The 26320-nt window shown below is 48.5% G+C and overlaps 1 protein-coding gene across 2 annotated transcripts in view; it reads right to left on the bottom strand.

Moving 5' to 3' along the window:
* The window catches only part of ints3 (integrator complex subunit 3), a 71781-nt gene that overhangs the window by 36296 nt on the left and 9165 nt on the right, over positions 1-26320 (bottom strand). For both annotated transcript variants that reach the window (XM_048620454.1, XM_020523362.2), the window contains exons 5-17: positions 26034-26118; positions 24935-25001; positions 23022-23166; positions 22272-22401; positions 19061-19158; positions 15790-15981; positions 13345-13432; positions 12635-12714; positions 11894-11985; positions 10072-10178; positions 6761-6886; positions 6187-6316; positions 2922-2976 (exon numbers count right to left, since the gene is read on the bottom strand). In XM_048620454.1, coding sequence (XP_048476411.1) covers positions 2922-2976; positions 6187-6316; positions 6761-6886; positions 10072-10178; positions 11894-11985; positions 12635-12714; positions 13345-13432; positions 15790-15981; positions 19061-19158; positions 22272-22401; positions 23022-23166; positions 24935-25001; positions 26034-26118 — 1395 coding nt within the window. The remainder of the gene's footprint in view (positions 1-2921; positions 2977-6186; positions 6317-6760; positions 6887-10071; positions 10179-11893; positions 11986-12634; positions 12715-13344; positions 13433-15789; positions 15982-19060; positions 19159-22271; positions 22402-23021; positions 23167-24934; positions 25002-26033; positions 26119-26320) is intronic.

Here is a 26320-nt window from a genome sequence, read left to right as displayed (position 1 = left end):
AGAGGGAGGGAGGCAGAAGAGGCTGCTACCTGCAGTGATAATGTCCCCACACCCAGTGAGCACCCCCCTCTCCTCCCTTACACTGCAATCTAGGTTTCAATCGGCTTCAAAGACTTTGCACAACAACATTTGCAGGAGAGAGCAAAGACAGTCTCCTTCATCAGCAGGCTGTGAAGTGTGACAGATTAAACTCTCCACAGTTAATTAGCTGCTGCTGAGAGGAGGCTGTGGTTCGGGTCCTTGGAGAATCACATTTAATTGGAAGCAGCATCTTTTTCCCTGCTCTCACTCGGACCCCTTCCTGCCCAGACTGGTTTAACATCAACCTCAGAGGAGGGTCTCACCCCACAGAAAACCAATCACCTTAAAACTGTCCCCACTCCCAGCTGCTGGTTACTGACCCTGAAGCCACAGCAAACAGCTCCTCTATTTACTCCATCAAACCATTCAACATGGTTAGCATCACCCAACCTCAGATGAAAGCTTTGGATCAAATCACTCCTTTTCATAGGAATATTCTTCATAGAATCCCTACAGTGTGGAAACAGCCCTTTAGCCCAACAAGTCCACACTGACCCTCAAAGCATCCTACCCAGACCTATCCCCCTATAACCCACCTAATTGACACATCCCTGAACACTACGGTCAATTTAGCATGGCCAATCCACCTAGCCTGCACATCTTTGGACTGTGGGAGGAAAATTCCAGGGAGAATGACCTACGTGTAAGTTTATAAAACCAAACTACTGCAGATGCAGGAGATCTGAAATGAAAACAAAGTGCTGGAGAAACTCCGGTCTGCCAGCACCGTTCTCTCTAACTTGTGTGCACAGGGGAGGAGATGGCCTAGTGGTATTATTGCTGGACTGTTAATCCAGAGACCCAGATAATGTTCTAGGGTCCTGGGTTTGAATCCTGCCACAGCAGATGGTGGAATTTGAATTCATTTAAAAAAAAAAATTCTGGAATTAAACGATGACCATGAATCCATTGTTCATTTTCGGGAAAACAACCAATCTGGTTCACTAATCTCCTTTAGGGAAGGGAACTGCCATCCTCATCTGGGCTAGTCTACAGGTAATCCCAGACCCACAGCAACGTGGCTGAATCTTAACTGTCCTCTGGGCAATTAGAGACGAGGCAATAAATGCTGGCCTAGCCAACGACACCCTCATCCCGTGACTGAATAAAGAGAAAAGGAATACAGCCACTCTGATGTTGTGTGCTCGGCAATCATTGCCAGCACACCAATACTGGTATTGATTCCGGATTCCCGAAGTCTATGCCATGCACGGATCTCGGAGACCTGCGCAGCCTGAAAGGAGAACAGAGGGAACGTTGGCACCATCCAAGGGGAGAAAGAAATGAGTTAACATTAACTCCGATATGACTCTGTCAGAATAATCTTGCCTTGCCCAGGGCACCTTTGTGAACATGGTTGGCAATGCCATCTATACCAGTGTAAAGGCTGACCTCATCTCAAAATCCACTCTTAAAACTTGACTTAAAAGTTTGTAATTTTGCATACCTGGCCTACAACACAGACTTCGCTTCAACAGTCTAAAGGATATTGGCTGTCCTGTGCTACCTTCCTCCGTCACACACCCCAGGGAAAGGTCTGAATCGCAATTATGCCGACATCAAGGACAAACAGCAGTCTGTAAGGAGGCACAACCACAACCAAATATACCTGTTCACAGCAAGCCATTCGGTCCCTCAGGCCTGCTGCTCTCTTCAGTAGGATCACAGCCTGAGCATGGCCTCGATTCCACTTTCCTATCTGGCCCTGATAACGCCCTCAGCCGTCCAAAAACCTGCCTCACTCAGCCCCGAATAGATATTGGCACAGCCTCCAGCTGCTCCCTGGGGAAGAGAATTCCACAGAACAACAAGCACCAGGGGGGAAAAATCCATCTTAAATGGGCAGCCTCTAATTTTTAAAACATCCTCTCACCAACTGACCCGGTCAACTCCTCTTAGACCTTATATGTGGTCTTAAATCAAGAATACATCTCACACCTCAAAAACAGCAAAATCCTTCAATTTTGGTGTAAAAACTGGTCTCAAAATTTCACGCACACAGCGAATGGGAACCTGCAAAGGTCTCGGATTTATGACGATGCTGTGGCTTTAAAGGGGTTATTTTATCCTGTTTCTTTTTGAAGAGCGGTTGTAAGGCAGCGGTACTGAGCAATCTACCAAAACCATGAGAGTAAACAGCTTGAGCGCGCTTGGGGTGTTTTTTTTAAAAAAATGTTGGAACAATAGAAGCAGCCTGGCTGGGTGTGGCCAGCTCTCTCAGAACCAGGATTTCTAGTTTCTTTCGTTTTTAGGTTTAGCTCTAAGCAGTTGCCATTGAGAAGAATTGGAAGCTTTTTTTCCCCTTTCTCGACTACAACCAAACCTGCTTGCTCTCCCCCTAGGCTGCTAGATTGCACGAGACAAAATCTGTTTTCTGACTTGGCCTTTTTGCCAAATGGTGTGTTTTTGGGATGTGACTATATTGGAATAGTTCATTAGTAATAAAATAATAGATTCCGTAACTATTAAGTTTTCCAATAACTAAGTTATGCTAAATTTCTCTTTCTTTGAGTTCTGAGGAAGGGTCACCGGACCAGAAATGTTAACTTTTTTCCTTCACAGATGCTTCCAGACCTGCTGAGCTTTTCCAGCAACTTTGTTTTTGTTCCTCTTTCTTTGGTTGAATTTTAACGACAGTGTTTCAATATGTTTTGTTTAACACCAAGTAGTTTGACCAGTCGTATTGCATTGGGAACACGGGCATTTCACATCTACCTTTAAATAAGAAAAAGTTAGGGTCAAGGCTACCTTCTTAAAATATTTTGAGGGGGCTGGCCTGGTCCATCACAAATAGTAAAATTTTGAGAAGCCGAGCCTGTGTTGTTGCGTCAGACGCTTACCTCCAGTATCATGTCCACAATTTCCTGCATAATTTCACACTGAGTCTCCGTGTCTCTGAAAGGGAAGAAGGAGGAAAAGCATAAGTGTAAGCCACAAGCTCTTGGATTCAAGACAGCAAGTTGCAGAGGACAGCACGGTATCAAAAGGAGAGTTCTGAACCCTACCCCAGCTTCAGAAATTCAACTCTTGCCCTGGCCTGGAGCACACTGAAATTCAATTTCACCCGCAGAGGATCTTGGCTGCATAACCAACAACAGCTACAGTTATCCTCCTTTTTCAGGCAGGGTTAACCTCTTCTAGAATCCTCATGACAGTGGCATTCCCAAAATCAAAGCGCACGCGAAGTTAGTGGTCCGTCGATGAGCACAATTAATCACCTATCTCTCTCCCCTCGCCTGACACCATTCCTCCTCCCCGTACCAAAACCTGGCAGAGCAGGGTAGGGCAACGGCGTGCTGGACCATGAGCTATTCACTTGCAGAGGTGCACAGGCGAGTGCGACACTGCCTCACCCAACAGCGGGCAGGTGTGGCTCAGTTGTAGGGCACCTGCGGGTACAGACTGGTACTGTCTGCACGTTGAGGCTAACTGCAGGTCGGGCAGGAGGGGGATTCTCTCCACGTTTTTGTGATGGAGCGCGGAATCTTCCTGCCGCATCCTTCATCCAAAATAAAGAGCACATTCCCAAATTCCAACAGCTACAAATGCAGACAAAGGCACAACCATGCTTCACACAACATCCCAGAGAACCGAGTCAAGTAAGCCAAGAGGCGGCAGTTATCTGGATAACAACGCCAAGGAGTTAAAGCTGCAGACTACAATCTAATAAGGGGTGTGTGTGTGTGTGTGTGTGCGCGCGCGCGTTCATGGTCGGAGACAGCATCTCAAACTGCCCAACTCACATCTCCATTGACGAGGCTGCTGCTGAATATGCAGCTCAGGAAGATCCCAGAAACAGAACTCGGGGACCTAGCGGGTGCAGGTACATAGTTTGTTGAAAGTGGAGTCGCTGGTAGACAGGGTGGCGAAGGCAGCGTTTGGTACGCTTGGTCAGTGCATTAAGTATAGGAGTTGGGAGGTCATATTGGGGCTGTACAGGACACTGGCGAGGCCATGTTTGGAATACTGTGCTCAATTCTAGTCTCCTCACTGTAGGAAGGATGTTGTTGAACTAGAGACAGTGCAGAAATGATTTACAAGGATGGTGCCGGGGTTGGAGAGTTTGAGATGCAGGGAGAGGCTTAATAGGCTGGGGCTATTTTCCTTGGAGCGTCGGAGGCTGAGGGGTGACCTTATAGAAGTTTATAAAATTATGAAGTGCATGGATTGGTCAATAGACAAAGACTTTCCCCCAGGGTAGGGGAGTCCAAAACAAGAGGGGCATAGGTTTGAGGCGAGAGGGGAAAGGATTTAAAAAAAGGGACCCAAGGGGCCAGGGGCAACATTTTCATGCAGAGGGTGGTGCGTGTATAGAACGAATGGTCAGTGGAAGTGGTGGAGGCTGGTACAATTACAACATTTAATCGGCATCTGGATGGGTACATGAATAGGAAGGGTTTAGAGGGATATGCGCCAAATGAGCTTTGGTCAGATCGGGATGTCTAGTTGGTGTGGACAAGTTGGGCTAAAGGGTCTGTTTCCATGCTGTATGACTCTATGACTGTATAAACAGCTCCACAAGCTGGTGAAATTCCTCATCCAAACCCCAGGCCTTCAGTTCCTGCCTCCAGCTAGGGCGGTGGTGGGATTCTTACAGAGTCAGTCCCACTGCAACCTGCACCAGGACTCCATGGTTCCAGCATGGAGAACCCCCCAGCCCCTCCTTGTCCCAGTGGATCTAACCCACCCCAGTGTGTTCTGCCCTGGGAATGTGACCTGTTGTTCCAAGGCTGGCGACGAGAGGGGAACGGTAGGGTGCTGGGGGTCAGGCTAACCGTACAACACAAGAGAAACAGACTACCAGGTGCAAAGGGCAGTTGGCTTACGTCTGGTAGGTGTCATGGTCCTTCCCTCTGTGGGTGGGGTGGGTGGTGGTGGGGATGAAGATGGGTGGGTGGTATGAGAGGGGAGGCGAGAAAAAGATCAGTGTCACCACCCAAGCCAACGCACCGGGTGCTTTCAGCCTCACCTCAGGCATCGATAAACCACCACCCACCCCCCGGCCTTGCCCCGTGGGGTCTCCATGTTTTCTGTGACCCTGAGCAATCGAGACAGAACCACACAATCTATAATGTGCTCTCTCAATGGAAGATGATTCAATTGGAACTTTCAAAAAGGAGAAATTCCTAAGTTTGATTGCTGGGATGAAGGGGTTGAGTTACTAGGAACGGTTGAGCAGCTTGACACACCAGAGTTTAGAAGAATGAGCGGTGGTCTTAGTGATACAGGGCCGGGGAGAGGGGAAGGGCAGGGTAGGTGCTGAGAGGATGTTGTGGGGGGGGGGGGGGGGGGGAAGAGGGGGTCTGTGTCCTGAACGAGGGGCCGCAGTACACCAACCTGCAGTCTCCCAGTTACAATGGTGATGAGGAGGAATGAGTTATCAGTGAGCTGCAGAGGCTGGGACACCCAACACCGTCAAGGTGGAGTTCCAGCTCCGATTGACAAGAGAGTAGGGGGTTCCCGAGGGACAGGCAGCAAGGTGGATTCAAGGCCATGATCTTACGGTTTTAGTGGAGCAGACCTGAAGGGGTGAATAGCCTTCCCCTGCTCCCATTTTGTACGGCACAATGCTGCCTCCCAGAACAGAGCTGTTGAATAGAGGCTCTGCCCTGGTCTACTGGGATCCCGGGGCAGCATTTCGAGGAGTGGGAGAGTTCCTCTCAGCCGAAAGGCACTGCATAAATGTTTTTATTTGTTGTAACATTTCTCGCGCTCCTCCCCAAGAAACGGCAACTCTTCGCTGGGTGGGGGTGGGAGGCAGAAAGCCCACAGATGTCAAGGGTCACAGAGTGACCATTCGCCCAGGGCTGCCCCAGGAACAGCAGGCACCAGTAGGCTGCTTGAGTGGTCGTGGGCTGCCAGCCGAAGCCACGACGGGGCACAGTCCCCAGGACACTCACTACAAGTGGAAGCAGTGTTTGATATTTAACCCCCTCCCCCACAAACCCAGGAACGATGGGGGCACCCATCCCCTCCACCACCACCGGATGTGGTAACTGGTCAGGCAGAGGGGTTTCGAGGAACCAAACAAAGACCACAGCCTCGACAGAAGGCAGTGACAGGAAATTATTATAAATGGAGCATTAGCTCCTTTCATGCCCGTACCGTCCTTTCTGAATAAGTAACACTTTCTCCTTCAGCACGTCATCTAATTGGTCCAGGTAGGGTGTGATGTCGACGGGCTCCTCAACAATCGCTTCTTTGATTGGATGAAATCGAAACTCTCGTTTCTTCCCTGAAAGAGAACGGAGGACACGAAGTCAGAGCTGCTTTTTCTTTCCCACCCTTCAAACAGCACAGGAAAAGGCCCTTTGGCCCAATGCGTCCACGGTGGTCATCAAGCAAGGCCTTTGAAGAACCAGACTAAGTCCAGCCCAATGTAAACTGACAGGATTGAAGGATGCAACTGACTATATCCCGATGGTGGAGTGGTAATGTCAGAGGGTTAGCAATCCAGGGCAGTGGGGAAATGCTCAGGGAACGTGCGATCAAATCCTAATGCAGCAGGTAACAAAATCAGAATTCACTAAAAAAATTTGGAAGCGCGAGCTGGAATAATTGCAACACAAACATTGTTGGAAATGGCCGAACACCATAAACCGAAAGCACGCGTTCCAGTCAGTCCTGCAGATCCATGCCTGCTGTAAGCCAAAGAGAAGGCACCTCCTGTCCCACTCACCTTTATTGTTCATCTCTTCCTCATCATCGCTGAAGGCAGCATCTGTATTGTCATAACAATTCTCCTCCTGCTCCTTGTCAGTGACATGATTATCCATATCAACAGCAACAGATTCTTCAATTTTCACTAGCACGGAAGAAAGATAATATATTTAAAAGAGAATACACTAGAGAACACACTGTCACTGTAAGCACCAGGACCTTGGCGATTGGCCATGCTGTAAATCTCCTTCAGCTCCATCTGCTGTTGGAGGGACACGCTCACCAGGAGAGGTGTGTGGGTTGGGACTGTACTCATTGGAGTTTAGAAGAATGAGAACAGATGTTATCTAAACATACAAGATTCTCATCAAATTTGACAGGGGAGATGTGGAGAGGTTGCTTCCCCTTGTGTGGGGGAATGTAGGACCAGAGGGGCATCATCTCAGATGAAGGGTCGCTCACTGAAGACCGAGATGAGGAGGAACAACTTCTCTCCAAGGGAGTGAATCTGTGAGATTCTTTACCGCGGAGGGCTGTCAAGGCTAGGACAGAGATTTTTAATTAATAAGGGAATAAAGGGTTGTGGGGAGAAGGCAGGAAAGTGAATCTGAGGTTTATCAGACCTGCCACTATCTCACCGAATGGAGGAGTGAATGGGCCGAATGGCCTAGTTCTGCACCTATCTCATGGTCTGACCTCAACAGGTCAATGCTCACAATGTGGGCAGATTTACACTGGGAACAACACTCTAACCGGACTGACAAACCCACTCGGGCCTTCTCCTGGAGAACTATGATCAGGGTTTTTTTTTTAAAAAAATCAGGAACAGCAAAGTGATGAGACAACAGAGCAAGGACTGAGACTGCATCAACTGGATGCGATGAATGTGCAACTTCCAGCGACCACCGTGAGCACAGGCTGCTGGTCCAATGAGTGGATATCGAGGTAAATAAGTGACACCAGCAAAGTATGGCCTGTACTGGAATTACTCAGCAGTTGTGAGGAAAGCAAGTGAAATTTACAGGTCACTGCCCTTCCATCAGACAATGCTACTCTCAGCGTGTTCTGTTTATATACCAACGTCATTCTTGACAGGGTCAGAGGAGGAGATGCATTATGAAGCGTTGGCTGTGAGAGGCGGAGGTGTGTAAAGGATGTTAGACAGGAGGGAGGCCATTCAGCCCTTAAATCTACTCCACCATTTACTAAGATCGAGGCTGATCTGACTGCAACCCGAAATCTACGTTCCCCGAGAACGCTTCACCCCCTCACCATCCCGACTTATCCAGAATCTGTCTACTTCTGCCTCAAAACTTTTCAACTCAGCTCCCATTGCCTTTCAGCAAGATGACTGGAGAAAGAGAAATCTGAGGTTGCGGGTGCTTTGGGCTGCCTATCCCACCTCAACCCACTTCCTCTGGGTGCTCCCCCAATTTGGTTTCCATCCAGCTCACACTGTGTCAGCTCTGTTTCTTTGGCACGCTCATCCAAGAGGTAACAGGCTGGGTTAAAGCACAGCAAAATCTAGGCCCTTGCCGATGGACATGCAGATGGGAGACATTTAACCACAGCCCTGCCTGGTCCCCTCAGCTCCCATTTCTCATGCAGATCAGTGGTTTGAGGGAGATCTCTGTGGGCAAACTGGGTCACCAGCGTTACTGGAACAGTGACTGGACGACATAAGGAAGACAACACATTCCCATGAGGTTGTGATAGGCATGATGAAATGCAAGGTTGGTATCGTGAGACAGAGGGGAGGGAGGGAGGCTGGCTGGCTAACCGAGCCATTCCCCAGCACCGACTTGAGGGGATGGGAAAGCCAGGGTTTCAGAGAGCTACTGATCTTCTCATTGATATCAGAGTTTAACACAGGTAACACAAACCTAACTCACTTCCAGCTAAGAAAGGCTCTTAAATTTTACTTTTTCTCCTCCCGCCCCATATCCATTCACAAGGAACATTTGTGACGTCTTTAAAACACAAAGTGAAAACACTAGCTTGCATTCCTGCTTGGATTTCAAAGGAGCGCTTAGTGATGGGTTCAAAAGGGATGGAACCAGAGGGGAGGAGCAGAAATAAGCATTTCAATTCAAAATGTCAAACGATGCAGACAGACAGAGAGAGGGAGAGAAAGCGAGAACGAGCGCGCGAGAGAGAGCGCGCGAGAGAGCTAGAGAGACGTGGCTTGGCAGCCAAACACGACAGCAACACAAAGAGTTATCTCTGGGTGCTGAGAAATCTGCGAAGGACTTCCATCGTTACAATGAAGCAGCATGTAACAGCAGCGCTCTACACTATCAGACCCGCCGGCACACACTGACATCCTCAATGGAACTGCTCTCTGAGCTGCAGGAGCAAAAGCATTCCCAGTGCTTGCTAAACATCTCCCTCCCGTCACTGGGAAGCAACACACGCATTCCGAAAGCGCCCCTGTGGGCATCCCAGAGTGCTGCGTCACTACTGGGGTCGATATTCATTTTCCAATGATCTGAATTCCCATCCTAGCCCTATCTCTCTCATCTCCGAGGCACGGGCTCGAATCCCACCCCAGAACTTATTGTTGATTTACTGTTGTCACACGTACCTAGGTGCAATGAAAGGTTTTCACTTGTGTGTGGTACAGACAGAGCATACCACACGAAGTGTGATAGAACAGAGCAAGTTTTGGCTGCAGAGACAGTGCACAGACAGAGATCAATATTAGATTTGAAATCAGAGACGTCCATCCAGAAGTCTTTTAACAGCAGGGAGGCTGTTCTTGAACCTGTTGGTGTGTGCGTTTAAGCGTTTGTATCTTCTGCCTGGTGGAAGAGGTTGGGAGAGAGTGTAGCCAAGTTGGGGGGGGGGGGGAGGGGGGGGGGGTGGGGGGGTGTTCTTTGATGATGTTGGCTGCCTTCCTGAGGCAGCGAGAAGCATACATGGAGCCCATGGATGGAAGGCTGGTGTGTGAGATGGAGTGGGCTGTATTCACAGCTCTTTGTAGTTGAGGTTATTTTCTCTGGCTGACAGTCCCAGTGTAGTGCCGAGGGGGCCACATGCAGATGGAGAACTGGTGCTAAGGGGGTGTTACTGTCAGGAATCTGTTCCCTCAGATTGCCACAAAGGCTGCCCCAGCATCCGTTTTGAAGAAGAGCTGGTGAGTGCTCACATTTCTTCCTCAAGCAGCTGAACTAACTTGGATAATCTAGATCACGGCTGACATGTATCAGCAGTGACCAAATTCCAAATGACTCCCTCTGTTAGGAGGAGGGTGCTTCAGGACAAATCGAGGTCTAGTAAAGGCCTGCAACAATGCAAAGTCTTTTCTCTGAAATAAACAGAGTTGCTTACCTTCTACCGGTGGTGATGGCGAACTACAGAATTCCGGAAACTTCTCCCGGATCATGGCACGCAGCTCCTTGTCCAGTTTTGGGTTGTCGAACAGAGGTGCCAGGGGCCTGAGAACCAAGACAGGTTTTTTTTGTTTTGAGGGGGTAGACACAGGAAATCAGCACAAGGTTCTACAAAAACAACAACCTCACACGCAACAGCCCAGTCACCCTGAGGCGCTGCTAAGAGATGTCAAAGGTACTGAAGAGGAACACCATACCCTGCAAGTTCCCCTCCAAGCCACTCGTCATCCCAATTCACAGATATCTTGGCCATTCCAAGTGCCTCTCAGACGATGCCACTGCCTACGCTACATCCTTCTTCACAGGGAGGGAGGGAGGGTGGGTGTTGAAGGTTGGAAATCTTTTCCATCAAAGCCAACTGATGATAAGCCAATGGTGCATTTTCCAATGCAGATCGATAAGATTTTCCTCCACACACTTGTTATAGGACATGGGGCAAAAAGGCCAGTCTGTCATGATGCTGTTAAGTATGGGAACAGAAGGGCAGGGGACGTGCAAACACCTCCTCCTGTTCCTATTTCAAAGAGTAATTTGGTTTAATTCTTAGTGCTAAAGGAAGCAAAGTTAAAAGGGGAGAAAGTGGGAACAGGGGACTGAGTTAGATGATCAGCCACAAATCACATTGAATGGCAGAGCAGGCCCAAGGGGCTGAATGGCCTACTCCTGCTGTTTTTCCAGTGGTCTTATGGCCCAATGGGGTCCACTCCACCATTCACTGAGATCCTGACTGATCTGATAATCCTCATCTCCATTTGCTGGCCTTTTCCCTATAAGCCTAGATTCTTGGTCAGTACAAAATCAATCCATCTCAGCCTCAAATATACAAACACTCGACCTGAGCAAATCTCTAAAGCCGGGCTGTATGAGCCAACTTTGAGCAGTATCTATACACCAAACCAACAGGCAATTGGCCTGTCTGCTCCAGACTGGGGTTCCTGCTCCACATGAGATTCCTGCCGACTCATTATCATCACCCCCCACCCACCCCAATAATCACCTTATCCTATTCCTTCTGCCTTCGTCTGTTTAGTCAGATTTCACCCTCAGTACATCCTGTTATTCATTCTCCCCATCGCTCAAAGTCTCCCACTGTACCCTCTATTCCCCATAGGAGCGAGACACCACCCCACCCCCCCACCCCATTCTCGGGGCGCATGTTTCTATTTCCCTATTCGCCCATTACCCTGAGCAAACTGACCTATGCTGGTTCCTGTTTCGGGAGCAATTCAATTTTAGAATCCACACACACTTTTTAAAATTGTTCCATTGCCTCTCTTTGTAACCTCCTCCAGGTCAATAACCCCCAGAGGTTCCTTTGGTTAGTGCTCTTGAAGAACGAGTTCCAGGACTTTGACCCAGTGACAATGAAGGAATGGCCGAGATCTTTCCGAAATAGAATGGCGAATGGCAAATGGCTTGGAGGAGAACTAGCAGGGTACGACATTCTAAGTACCTGTTACCTTCTACAAGAGGGTATTAGTCATGGGTTTGGAGGGCAAGTTGCAGTCATGTAGAAGTTTCCACTGTGCCCTTTGGTGGCAGGGTGGCATGTTAAAGGTGGCGGATGAGCTGCCAATCCAGCACACTCTGCCCTGGAAAAGGGTCACGTTGATTGGAGTTTCGTTGGAGCTGACAAACTCAATACTCAGACAGCACAGCACACACGTCACCACCCAGTCATGCACATGTGCAGAAACAGCCTTCAGACACGCACACACACGTCAAGGTGAACAGTCTCCCTGAGATGGGTGCGTACTCACGCCAGGACTCGCTTTTCCACAATGTGGTTCAGTGAGTTGAACACACCCTGCCGCACATGGGACTCCAGCGGTGGATAAAAGTGAGGAATAATCTGTGGAAGAGAATACGTGCAGGGTTAGCGAGGGAGAGTCCAACATCGACTCCAGGAGTCAGGAGCGGTGATAGACTCCCCACCGAATGCATCACTTCAGACAGACACGCCCAAGCAAGCAAAGGAAATGGAGGAAGGAAGAGATGGCTAGAGAAGGGTAACTGGAAGAAAGGGAAGAGACAGGCAGAAAAGGTGAAAAGTAAAGTGAAGTGAAGTGAAGGAGGTAAAAAGGGGGAGGAAGGGAAAGAGGCAGGAATGGACAGAGTGCATGGCAGTTGGCAGGGAATGATGAATATGGAGGTGAAATCAGGAGAGAGGATAGGCAGAGAGCATGAGAACAACTTTCTTCCTTGTTTTGCTATCACTGTGGTTTAGTCTTCTCTCACTCTCGCTCTTTGGAGAAGACAACCACAGAGATAGCAAGACAAGGAAGAAAATTACAAAGATCAGGTCTAGGAGAGTTGCCGAATGTTACTACCTCCTGAGCTGACCTGCCCATCCTAATTTCTCTGGGCGATGCAGAATCAATTGTGGCTTTTAACGATGTTACTGTTGGTAAGCGTGAAGCAGCGCCTCAAGGACACAGCTCGAGCCACAAATCCCACGCCTGAGAGACGTGGAGATAATAGCAAGTGTGGGCAGCACTTACCCGACAAATGAAGTCTAGCAGAGTGGCAGTAATTGCTGGATGGGGCTTCATGGAATGATGCATAACAAGGATGGCTGGCTCTGAAAGCAGAAAAAAGGTCAACAGCAAAATTATCTAACTCAACTGTTCCAACAAAATTTTGTTCTCTCTGTCCAGGGAAATTAAATATGGACAACGCAGAGGACACTTTACGCTGTATCTAACCCTGTGCTGTCCCTGTCCTGGGAGCATTTGATTTTGGGGGGGGGGGGTTGCGGAGCACTTCCTCAGGAAGGTAATTCCACACACAAACTACACTCTGTCTAAAGAATTTGATCCCCAAGTCTTTTTTTAAAATTTCTCTCCTCTCACCTTAAGTGCATTTGATTGGGGACAGTATAAAGGAGGCTTTACTCTGTAGCTAAGCCTGTGCTGTCCCTGTCCTTGGGAGCTTTACTCTGTATGGAGACCAGTGTTAGATCAGGCTCAATGGAAATATTGAGGATCTCTTGAATTGTCTGAGATGAAAGCTCCCAATGCATGCAAGGATGCGAGAATGAGGCTTCACTGTGATGAGCTTCATGGTCAAATAGCCTTGTGCCTTACACACGGCGAACAGTGTCGAGGCTGGACAGTGAAGGGAGATACAGCAACACAGAAATATCTTCCAGGGAGAGAGAGTGCGCACGTAGAGGAGGGGTCTGAAAATGATGAACGCACAGAGTTCTCACCTATGTTCATGATGCTGTCTTTCTCCGGATTGAAGAATAGCCAATCATAAAACAAGGCCAGCTTGGCATTTGAGGCTGCAACATTAGACTGCAATCAGTGTGCGGATGGGGAGAGGGGAAGGAAAGAGAACAGTACATTCAGTGAGACAATTATTTATAGCATTCCTCAAAGCACATCACACTGTACAGGTTCCCCACTGGTCTGACAGGACCAGAATTGCCCTTCTGAACGAAACCCCTGCCCTCATCCCAAGCACATCAACTGGGCTGGCACATCATGTGTGGCACCAAGGGAGGTTCTGCTGTCCCATGAACTGGGGTGGGGGTGGGGTCAGGTGCAGAAGGTGGGGGTGGCTTATAGATGCTTCATACAATGGAACTTTTGGTCACTTGGTCACGGTGGCCCAGTGGTCAGGACTGCCGCCTTGCAGCGCAAGGACACCAGTTCAATTCCACCCTTGAGCAACTGCACGTTGTCCCAGTAGGTGCGTGGGTTTCCTCCAGATGCTCTGGTTTCTTCCCACAATCACAAAGACGTGTAAGTTAGGGTGGATTAGCCACAGTAATTGCAGGGTCATAGGGATAGGGGTGAGTCTGGATAGGATGCTCTTTGGAGGGTCCATGTGGACTCTTCCACACTGTAAGGACACTATGAATCTATGACACCTCCCGTGGGTTGGTGTTACATTTCTGTTCACAGTGCCCCAGCCGTGTCTCCTCGGGTGTTTAATTGTGCGAAATCCCAGCTTTCATCTGGCTTCTCCCTGTGGGAACTAGTTTCACATTCTGACTGCTGTCTGGGTTAAGGAGTTTCTCCGGAATTCCCAATTGGATTTCTTAATGAGACACTGTCGAGTGTTTGTGTCTAAGCAAGCTCAGGGCATCACCTTTTGAGAAGATGATATTTTCTGAACCAACCTGGGGAAAACACACCACAAACAAGCCATGACACAAGTCCCTCTCTGAATACAAATCAGCCTCTTCACGGCTCTGATAGTCTCACCCACTCACTCAGCACTCTGCAATTTGCTGCTGCTGGAGTAATCGCTGAAACGGAGCAGCGGCGATGGTTTTAATTAGCACCCCAATGGATAACCAAAGTGCACAGAGATCACAGGATGCAACTCGCCCACACACACAGATCAGATTCTTTTATTATTCGAGATTACCTCTTGGAACTGAATGCTGGCCTGAAGTGAATTCCTTTCCTGTCACAGAATTTTGAGCCCCAGAAAGGAAAGGGTTGGGCACCGACAGCTCATCTGCCATTCTCAGCAGGTACCAACACCTCCCCACTGCTTCACAGGTGCTTCCAGAGTGTGGTCATAGAGATGTACATCACAGAAACTGAACCTTCGGGCTAACTCGTCCATGCCGACTGGATATCTAAATTCATTTAGTCCCATTTGCCAGCATTTGGCCCATATCCCTCTAAATCCTTCCTATTCATGTACCCATCCCGGTGCCTTTGAAATGGTGTATTTGTACCAGCCTCCACCACCTCCCCTGGCAGCTCGTTCCATACACACACCACCCTCTGCGTGAAATAGTTACCCCTTAGGCCCCTTCTGACTCTTACCCCTCTCACCCTAAACCCAAGCCCTCTAGTTTTGGACTCCCCTACCCCTGGGAAGACAGACCTTGGCCATTCACCCCTATCCATATCCCTCATGATTTTATAAACCTCTATAGGGTCACCCCTCAGCCTGACTCTCAAGGGAAAGTAGCCCCAGCCTATTCAGCCCTTCCCTATAGCTCAAACCCTCCAACCCTGGCAACATCTTTTTCTGAACGCTTTCAAGTTTCACAACGTCTTTACTATAGCAGCGAGACCAGAACTGAATGCAGTATTCCAAAAGGGGCCTAACCAATGCCCTGTATAACCACAACCCAGCCTCCCAAATCCTATGGTTAATGCACTGACCAATAAAGGCAAACGACCAAATGCCTTCTTCACTGTCCTGCCTACCTGTGACGGAGAGCCTGCACCCCAAGGTCCCTGTGCTCGGTGACTGTTCGATGAGTGCTCAGTAAGCATGCTCAGGCACAGGCGTGGTGATGACAGGGTGTGGGGAGGATGTTACTGTTGTTTGCAGGAGACCCCACAGCCACTTGAAGTGCCAGTGCTTGACAATGTCACCACTGCCAGCACCAACTCCAGCTTTTGGCTGTCGTTGCCACACACAGAAGAGGGAACGATTGAGAGGGAATGCGGGATGGGATATGAAACATCCTGCATCCCTGTGCTCCAAGGAAAGGGCTGGTTTACAACTCCCACAATCATCACTCAAACATAGTAGACAGTCATTACCACAGCGTTCGCTGCGGAATGCTACTGTGTGTAAACTGGCTTCCCACATTCCGACACTTTTGAAATAAAAAAAAGCACTGGATTCCAGGAAGGCGTGCTGGGACATCTAGGATTGCTGCTCTGTGGCTACTCACCGTGCACGTGGTCAGTAACCAGCCAATGATGGCCCATCGAGGGAGGATGTCTGAGCTCAGCACCTCATTGGATGGATGAACAACACCGCAGATGTAGCGGATAAGGTCACAACGTAGCGACTGGCTATCAGGCGTCGAGAGATACTGACGCTGAAACCAGTCCTGGTACCGCTTCTGCTGCCCAAACCGAACCTACCATTAAACAGAAAGACAGCCTGAGATATCACTGCCGTGACTACAGAGGTGGGGGGGGAAAGAGTCCAGGATAAATCCAAACAGAGCTTTGAAAGGGAATTGCAAGAGGTACAAGAGAAAAGTTATTCATCTTCTGATCAAGGGACCATGATGAGAGTTCGGCAATTGAGGAAGTAAAGATGGAACGCAGGGACAGGGGTAAGGAAAACAATGTCAAAAGGAAACACTTGGACAGAGGGGGGAGTGGTTGAGGAAAAGAACATAAGTTGATTGACAGAAACAGGCCATTAAGCCCATCCACACAAGCCTCCATAATTCATCTCACATTAGCACTGTCGTTCTATCCCATTCTCCTCCATGTTGTTACCCAGCTTCCCCCTTAAAACACAACTAACTACTGCCTATGCTAGAGATGTTTCACTTCCATTTCCAATAAGGCTCATTAGTGACCAATGAAATACTAAGTGGTTGTAACTTGGGATCGATACTGGGCTATGGGGAGACAGCGGGGCAGTGCAATTAGTCTGGGGATCGATACTGGGTTATGGGGTGGGAGCAGGCCAGGGAATGATAGAGGACAATGGGGAGAGAACAGGGCAGCGGGATTAGTTTGGGATTGATACAGGGGCATGTGGAGTGAGTGGGGCGCTGGGATTAGTTTGGAGACTGACACAGGGCTATGGGGAGAGAGCGAGGCAGTGGGATTAGTTTGGGGATTGGCGCCGAGCTAGGGGGAAGAGCATGGGGCAACAGGAGTTGTCTGGAGAATGATAAAGGACGATGGGGAGAGCACAGTACAGTGCGGTTAACTTGAGATTGATGCAATGGATCACCGAAAGCACAAAGTTATTTCAGACATCTCATAATTTGGATCTATTTCAAAACAAACAACCAACCAACCAACCATTCTCCAATACACAGCTCTTCTTACCATGCACTGGAGCACAGCAGCTTGTAAAAGCCCAGACATCCCTGACAGTATTGAGGCTGCCAACATAAAGAGGACCCCGAGAGTTACCACATACCACTGTTCAGCTTACAGCAATGCCCACTCCAATGCAACACAACTCATAGGGTTAAGTGCCAAGAGGCTGTGTAAACAAGGCTCACATTCCCTTTGAATTACAGGGTTATAGGTATTCTGACCGAAAGCCCACAGGATCAATAGAGAGAAAATATTCCCTCTGGAGGGAGGGGATGCAGAATAACGGGAGGGTTGAAGCTTAAAACCTGAGCCAGATCAGGGTTTTATTTGAATTCATTCATGGGATGTGGGCATCGTTGGCTGGGCCAGCGTTTATTCCCTAGTTACCCCTTGAGAAGGTGGGGGTGAGCTGCCTTCTTGAATTGCTGCAGTCCATGTGCTGTGGGTTGACCCACAATGCCATTAGGGAGGGAATTCCAGGATTTCGACCTGGCGATCTATTTCCAAGTCAGGATGGTGAGTGGTGTGGAGGGGAACTTGCAGGGGGTGCTGTTTCCATGTATCTGCTGCCCTTGTTCTTCAAAGTGGAAGTGGTTGTGGGTTTGGAAGGTGCTGTCTAAGGATCTTTGGTGAATTTCTGCAGTGCATCTTGTAGATGATACACACTGCTGCTATTGAGCATCAGTGGCAGAGAGAGAGTGGATGTGGTATCAGTCAAATGGGCTGCTTTGCCCTGGATGGTGTAAATCTTCTGGAGCGCTGTTGATGCAGCGCACACTCACATTCATGAATGAATTTAAAACAAACCCAAGATGAAAGAGTAGCTACAGGTACTCACAAGCAAACATAAGGAAACAGAGGATCCTGGGGTTCACGAAAAGAGACGGTGGGGTGGGGGGGGGGGGAGAAGAAAAAAAAAAACAAAGAAGTTATGTTCAAACGTCATTCTAAAAAAATTGCAGATTCCTGGTAATTATCACATATTTGCTTCTGGCAGTTTGGAAACAGGGCCTCAGCTGGAGTATGGTGTCCAATTCCGGAACAGGACACTTTAACAACAATGTCAAGATCTTGGCAAGGATACAGAGATTTACTGGAATGAAGCCAGTGATGAGGGACTTCAATTAATCTGGGCAGACTGGAGCTGGTCAGACCGTTGCCCTTCAAGCACGTTAAAGGGGACATTTAATCTTTATTTCAGGACATTGACAGTGCTGGCTCAGCCATGATTTATTGCCCACCTCCTCAGTACCCTTCAGGTGGTGGCGATGGTGAGCTGCCTTCTTAAACTGCTGCAGTCCATGGAGGTGGAGAAAAATAAACACAACGTTGTTAGGGAGGGAACTCCAGGAATTTGACCCAGTGACACTGAAGGAACAGCAATACATGTCCAAGTCAGGTTGGTAAGTGGCTCAGAGGAGAACTTTTGCAGGATGCTGGCATTCCCACGTATCTGCTACCCTTTGTTCTTCTAGTGGCTGGAGGTCCCAAGTTTGGAAGGTACTGCCTGAGAAGCCTTGATAAGTCACTGCAGTGCATCTCATAGATGGTACACGCTGCTGCTACTGAACTTCGGTGGTGGAGGGAGTGGATGCTTGGGGATGTGGTGCCAATCAAGCGGGGGCTGTTTTATCCTGGATGGTGTCGAGCTTGGAGTGTTGTTGAAGCTGCATTCAATGAGGCATGTGCCTTGGTGGACAGGCTCAGGGGAGTCAGGAGGGGAGTTACTCACTGCAGGATTCCCAGCTTGACCTGTCCTTGCAGCCCCTGTATTTATATGGCTGATCTAGTTCAGTTTCTGGTTGATGGTAAACCCCAGGATTCTGGCAGAGGTGTTGAAACCAAGGAAGCATCGTGCGAGAACTGATAAGGACAAACTGTTGACACTGGCAGGACCTTCTGTAGCCAGAGAGACACAAGGTTGTGATTGGCGAAAGAACCAGAGGGGCACTTTGTTGAGGCAGTGAGCCATCGAGATCTGGAACACACTGCCTCAATAGATTCAATAGGAACTTTAAAAAGAGGCTGCAGGGTGTAAACAGGAGAAGATGGGGACTGCTTGGATAGACCATGCAAACAGTCAGCACAGGCACAATGGGCTGAACAATCATGTGGTTCTTGGATCGAAGGACACTGAAGACTCCAGCTTACCCTGGATGTCATGAAGAGCAGCTTGGTCTCCATGTCAGGCGTCAAGCGGCATGCCAGAAACTTGCGTGAAGTTCGAGTCTGTAGAAGCTGCAGAATGCCTGAGGAACAGGAGAGAAGGAAAGCACCGATATTAGCCTGGAGCAGGGAGCTGGGGTTCACACCAGACAGAGAGGCCACCATGCGGCTGCTCCAGCCTGCCCTGCCACAACGGATCTGATTACTATACATTCCCAGCTACCTCCCAACAACCTTTCACTTCCCCTGTGCTTCACAAGAATCTGCTTTCAAAATATTTGAAGACTCTGCTTACCACTAGCTATTCAGGAAGAGTTCGAAAGACTCAACTTCCACAAAATAAAACTCTCCTTAGCTTTGTCTCAAAACGGTGACCCTTCATTTTTAAACAGTGAGCCTCATTTCTAGACTCTCCCACAAGAAAATCATCACCGCACCGACCCGGTCAACTACCCCTCAGGATCTTGTGTGTTGCGATCAAGCCACCTCTAACTCTTCTAAACTCCAGAGGATACAGGCTGAGTCTGTCCAGCCTTTCCCCACAGGTATGTGTCTGGTAAACCTTCCCTGAACTGCTCCCAATGCATTTACATCCTTCCCTAAGCAAGGACACCAATACTGTACACTGTTCTCCAGCTGTGGTCTTACCAATGCCCTGTAAAACAAATACAACCTCCTGCCTTTTATATTCAATTCCCCTTCACAATAAACAATAACATTCTATTAGCTTTCCCCATTACTTGGGCTGTACTCGCAGGCTAGCCTTCTGTGATTCATACACAAGAACACCCAGATCCCTCTGCATTGCAGAGTTCTGCAATCTCTCACCATTCAAATAATATCCTTCTTTTCCATGTTTCCAGCCAAACTGACAATTTTACATTTTCCCACATTTTGTTTCAGCTGCCAGATGTTTGTCCACTCAGCTAACCTGTCTATCTCCATTTGTGGTCTCCTTCTGTTCTCCTCACAACTCCTAAACTTGTGTGTTCATCAGTAAGTTTAACAAGCACACCACCAGTCCCTTCATTTATATAAATGGGCAAAGGTTCAGCCTCCAGCACTGATCCCTGTTGCACACCACTAAGTTATACAGTTATAAGAGATGCACAGCATGGAAACAGGCCCTTCGGTCCAACTTGTCCATGCCAACCAGATATCCTAAATTAATCTGGTCCCATTTGCCAGCATTTGGTCCATATCCCTCTAAACTCTTCCTATTCATATAACTCCAGATGCCTCAAATGCTGCAACTGTACTAGCCCCTACCCCACTTCCTCTGGCAGCTCATTACATACACACACCACCCTCTGCATGAAAAAGTTGCCCCTCAGGTCCCTTTTAAATCTTTCCCTTCTCACCTTAAACTCAAGCCCTCTAGTTTTGGCACCTGTACCCTGGGGAAAAATACCTTGGCTATTCACCCTCTCCATGCCCCTCATGATTTTATAAGTCTCTATAAGGTCACCTCCCCAGCCTCCAATGCTCCAGGGAAAACAGCCCCAGCCTATTCACCCTATCCATATAACTGAAAGTTCTCCAGTCTCAGCAACATCCTTGTAAGTCTTTTCTGAACCCTTTCAAATTTCACACACCCTTCCTACAGCTGGGAGACCAGAATTACACACAGTATTCCAAACGCGGCCTAACTAATGTCCTGTACAGCCGCAACATGACCTCCCAACTTCTATACTCAATGCACTGACCAATAAAAGCAAGCGTACCAAACGCTTCCTCCACGCACTAGTTACATCTTGTCCATCAGAAAAAGAAGCAACGACATCTACAGTTTTCTGTTGGCTAGCCAATCACCTATCCATGCAAATATATGTTATTTCCTAAACCACAAGCTATCATTTTCTACAAAGCCTTTTGATATAACAGCTTATAAAATGTCTTCTGGATACATTGACCAGTTCTCCTTTATCTACAACCTATGCTGCTTCTTCAAAGAACTCCAACAAATTGGTTTAACACAATTTCTCTTTCACAGAACTACAGACTTGCCTGACAAAACACCTTTAACAGTTAAAGGCTATTATTCATCAACATAGATTCTAAATCTTCCCTCTGACAGTTGTTAAGCCAACTGGCCTAAAACTTCCAACAGGATCATCTCAGTGAAGCCTGTGAACAGGGACTACTGAACTGCCTTCGCAGTCTTTCCCTCCACCCATAACACCCATTTCTTCGGTTTGTGTGTACACGTACAGAGTGGGGTGTACAACTAGCAGAGCTACCGGTTCTCAGTTCCTAACTGCTTACACGTAGCTAGAATCTATTTATTTATAATAAGAACAGAAATCTGCTCTGTGCTTTCTATTAATCTGGGTCTAACAGACAGGGAACTTAAGGATTTTATTCAATTACACAAAATTCCCTAACTATTGTGAAAACTCTGGGAATAGTGGAACTTGATTTCTAGTGCACTACCACAGCGAGGCTGAACAAGATAAGTGGGAAAGAAGCCAATCCTTTATTGACTTGAGCCTTGTCGATGTCAGATAGGCTTTAGGGAATAAGGAGAGTTAGTTGCTACAGGATTCCCAGCCTCTGACTTGCTCTTGTAACCGCTGTATTAATTCGCTCACCCAGTTCAGTTACTGGTCAATGGTAACTCCCAGGATGTTGAAAGTGGGGGATTCAGTGAAGGTAATGCCATTAAACATCAAGACATTAGTCAGTACTGTACCCCAGTGTTATACAGTGACAGGCCTGTCCCCACCAGGACTGTACCCAAGTGTTATACAGTGACAGGCCTGTCCCCTACCAGTACTGTACCCAGATACAGGTGAAAATATTTTTTGCGGGGATGGTTCACCCTTAATGATAGTACGCAGTTTAGTGGAAAGGGAAATCCAGAGAAAAGGAACCCAAAACCCTAGGTATGCTTTGAAAGGGTTCAGGCAATGAGTTCCAACTGGGCAGGCCATTGCCTGTTACCACTGGAACTCATAATATGCAAGCTTCAGAGGGAGATTAGTTAATGACTGCCATGGGCCTTGTAGGGGGTCACACAGGGGCAGTGCTCATGGGTATGGTACAGTTCACTGAAATCCCGGAGAATGGTAGCAGTGGTCATAAATGGATAGCTGCTCATCAGTTTAACTGTCCAAGGATTCCCGCCTCTGACAGGAGTGGGCAGTGAAATGCCAAGTCATTGCAAGCGTCACTGCCCACAGGCTTGGTAACCTACCTGTGAATTGTGGGCTTAGGGCCTGAGGATTATGTAGAATGTCTCTCCATAACTTCTCAAATTCTGGTATCCTAGCAACATTCTGAAGTAGTCGAACCAGATCTCGGCCAATCATTGTACAGTCCATGAACTGGAAAAAGAAAGCGATTAGCGATCAGACAGTTCGGACAGAGAGTGTTCCAGAGGCTCAGCACCTGACATTCAGGAGCTGGACTGAAGACGGTTAGGTTGGGTACAGCCCCAAGGCATAAAGTCGCTCCGACAAAACCATTAGAGACCCTGGGCAATGACAGCTCCTGTGTAACATATCTTCAGGGCTAACACATTAATGAAAAAGAGGGCGGGGGGGGGCGGTCTCTTTCCAAAATGCCTTAAGACATTGCAGCCTCGTGCACAGCATTTTTAGGTGCTCAGGGGCCCACGTGTAGGAAAGTTACAATGAGCCTCAGTACCATCAGTCAGGTGAAGAAGAGGACAGGCTGTGGGAAATCAGCAGAGAGATGAACAATAGCCAAACCTCGTCCAGCTCCTCAGCCCTGTCCAGTGACAATGCAGAACTGTTTCGGGACTTATTGGAGGGTGTGTAAGGAGTCAGGACAGTTGATGCCTTCCACAGGAGGGTCACTCGATGTATCCCACTCCCCTCCACATGCACCCCGGAACCCACTCCCTTTGGCATAAGTCCCCTCTCCCTGCCGGCCCACAATGGCACCTCGAGGAAGCCCCTCCAGGGGGATTCTGCTGGCTCACCTTTTCCCGGAGCAGCGTCATACAGAAGTCCACCTCCTTCTGTCGGAGCGCCTGGAGCTGTGGGGTGCCATGGTGATCCACTATCAGCCGCAGGTAGGTGTAAACAATCATGGCGATCAGCATGTTACTCTTCAGCACCCACTCCCTGCAAGACAGGTACCACTTCAGGCAGCTGTACACACGGAGGAAGCCAGCACCTTCCAACAAAGGCCATCCTCCCAACACCCACCGGCCAAACCATAAACCAGGAGCACTGCATCCTGCCCGAGAGCTTTAGAGATGCAGCGGCTGTGTCCCTAACCTCTGGACCAGGAGGCCTGGGTTCAAGTGCCATCTGCACCAGAGGCGTGTAATAACATCCCCAAAGTATCTATTCACTCAGTCTTACCTATAAAAAGGATGGACTGCAGATCATTATCAATGATGGCCAGTTATAAGGATTGGGGAAAAAAACCCACCACCTCACTCCTGACATCTTCCCCAAAATGAATTTCTCAGTGACATTCTCGCCACGTCAGAGCTGTCACAGACAAAACTGCTCCTCAGTATAGAAGAGGCCATTACAAAACAGGGATACACAAAGCTAGGCAAACAGCTCGCGGTCTCAGCTGTTCCAGGGTGGGAGGGGTCTGCCAATACTGCCCGCCTCCTTCATGCCAACACCATCCGCCTCATTCCCCACGCACGCTTCCTTCGCTCCTGACAAGGACTCAGACCCCCTTCCCCTCAGATCAGGAATCATTGCTGCATTTCCCAACCTCATGGAGCCTTTCCTGGGATCAGCAAACTCTCTCTCCCCTTTTTCACCTCCCAACCCAACAGCTTTTGATAGATAATCAGCACACCAGCATGATATACATTTAGCTTCCCCCTCTCCCAGTAGGAACTGCCTCTGCACACGGGCCTTTTTTTTTAAACAAGATGCCTGACGTGAAACTAAACGGGATCATGAGATGATACCTGCCAATAGCCTACATCTCTGCCTAATGTAAAAACCTCCTTTTCTTAATGCTTTTCAACATTACAGAATGAAACAAGAAAGCACTCCTTTTAAAACCAGTGTTTTGCCAGGGTTGCTGCATGTTTTTGAAAAGTAACCTGACACTCAAGGGGAGAACCGCTGGCAGCAACCGAAGATTAATTCTGCAGATGAACTGGAGTCGGAGAACTGCGCACAGATGGAGCTTCGGTTGGCAACATGCTGACTGGTCACCAGCTTGTGATGACAAAGGCCTTGAAGGGGCCATATGATAGGGTCTTAGGCAACTGATGGTTTGGGCTGACAAAGATACAGAGACGCGATAAGATCTCCAGCTGGACAGGAGCTGTCTTTCTGTTCTCTGCAGTCAAAACTCAAAGCTCAAAGAAAACCAGTTTATTTCTCCTTCAGGAATTGCACTAAGCTGTGACCTTTAGTGAATACACCCGAAACCTTTTACAAATGGGTCAGCCATCCTTGAAGCATTCACAAAACTAAAGCTGGAAGAGAAACTTCCTGATTAGCAAAAACCAACTCGGCAAAGACTAGTGGACAGTATTTTCAGTTTCGCCCTCTGTCCATGCGTTTTGTTTGCTGTCTATATCAGCGTCTATGTGCGCCAGTGTATGAGGGAAATTTATATGTGGGTCAGCGTTTTAATGGCTAGACTTATAAGCCAATGATTTATAATTAGAGTCACACAATCATAGAGGTTTAGTTTGCTTAACTTGGTCAGCATGGACGAGTTAGACCAAAGGTCTGTTCCTGTGCTGTATGACTATGACACTTAAGCAGCCCATTAGTCTAAACAGACTGCTTTCTGCCCTCGACTGTCTTGCTGTAATTTCTTTCCAGTTTCGCCCCAGCTATATTCACGCTTCTCTGGGCACACGGTGTCAACGGCCCTGTAGCAGAGCCCTCGCCTCGCTCCTACCTTTGTTCCACGAGGATTTCAAGGACATTTTCAGCCAGCCAGATATTCTTTGGAGTCACATCTCCGCCTGCAGGGAAAGACAACGCAAGAGAGATCACCGTCCTGATCACGTGTACGTTGCTGCTGAGGGAGTTTAATGCAGGGACCGGCACTCATTCTTATAGCACAGGAGGCCATTTGACCCAACACTCCTGTGATAGCTCCTTCGTCAAAGCTCTGATCAGTCACACTCTGACTATTTATCTAACAGCCTTTCGAACATGACTGCTGTATCTGCTTCCGGTCCCATGCAGGTAGTACACTCCTTAATCAATCATCGATGGTCTAGAATCGAGAGTGGGACAGCCAGCACGATGGTGTGTTGCATCTGTGCAGCCATGGGGAATGAATGCTCATGTGGTCAAGGTGGGCAGCACTGGTGAAGAGGGGGGAGCCAGCAAAAGAGTATCAGCATCCGGGGAGATGGAAAACCAGAGCCAACAAGGGGGAGCGGGTGTCAGCGGCTGGGGAGAGGGAAAGGCCAGCGAGGTGGGGGACTGTAGCCTGGAAAGAGGGGGTGCCCAGAGAGAGGACAAGTGAGCAAGGGAGTGTCAGTGCCTGGGGAGAGGGAGGGCCAACGTGTGGGGATGTCTTACTCCATGGCCATGAAGGTCTGAGGAGTAGTTAAAGGCCAGAGTGACAGACAGACATAGCAAAGGGACCGGACAGAACGAAAGCCAGCTCATTTAAAAGCAAAATGCTACAATTGCTGGAACTCAAATAAACAAGAGAGAGAAACTGAGTGGAGGGTCCAGGTTGTGACCTCTCACTGGAGTACTTCCAACAACCTCTCTCTCTCTCTCTCTCTCTCCATTCAGCTAGGTGCTGGCATGGACCCAACATACAATTCAGGCAACAACTTGCGAGAAAAAGGACAATGATACAATGCCAGAGGGAAAATGCTGAAAGAAAATGAGTTGCTACTTGTGTTCAGACATAAAGTTGGGTCACGTCAGGTTTCAGCCTGACTTGCAGAGATCATTCAGAAGACAACCAGGCATTGCACAGGACAGCCAGCAAGAGGGTGGGCTATCTGATGCCTGCTCAAACAGAAACTCACCAGCAATCTGCTTCATTAACGTCATACACACTCCATCTGCTCCCAGCACTGCATTCTTCACAACTTCCCGCACTGTCCACACCAACTGTGCACAAACAGGAGGCTGGATTAGCATAATTCGTCATCAAGCGTTGTTACAAAACAGGACAGCATTACTTCAATCAACTTCACTCCGATACCAGTCCCATCTCCCAACGTTATACAGCGACAGACCTGTCCCCACCGGTACCGTCTCCCAACGTTATACAGCGACAGACCTGTCCCCACCGGTACCGTACCCCAGTGTT

The sequence above is a fragment of the Rhincodon typus genome, chromosome 46 (assembly GCF_021869965.1).
Source record: "Rhincodon typus isolate 14 chromosome 46, sRhiTyp1.1, whole genome shotgun sequence".
In the NCBI taxonomy this organism is placed as follows: Eukaryota; Metazoa; Chordata; class Chondrichthyes; order Orectolobiformes; family Rhincodontidae; genus Rhincodon; species Rhincodon typus.
Note: the sequence above shows the minus strand (reverse complement) of the source record. Positions and strands in the feature narration are given on the sequence as shown.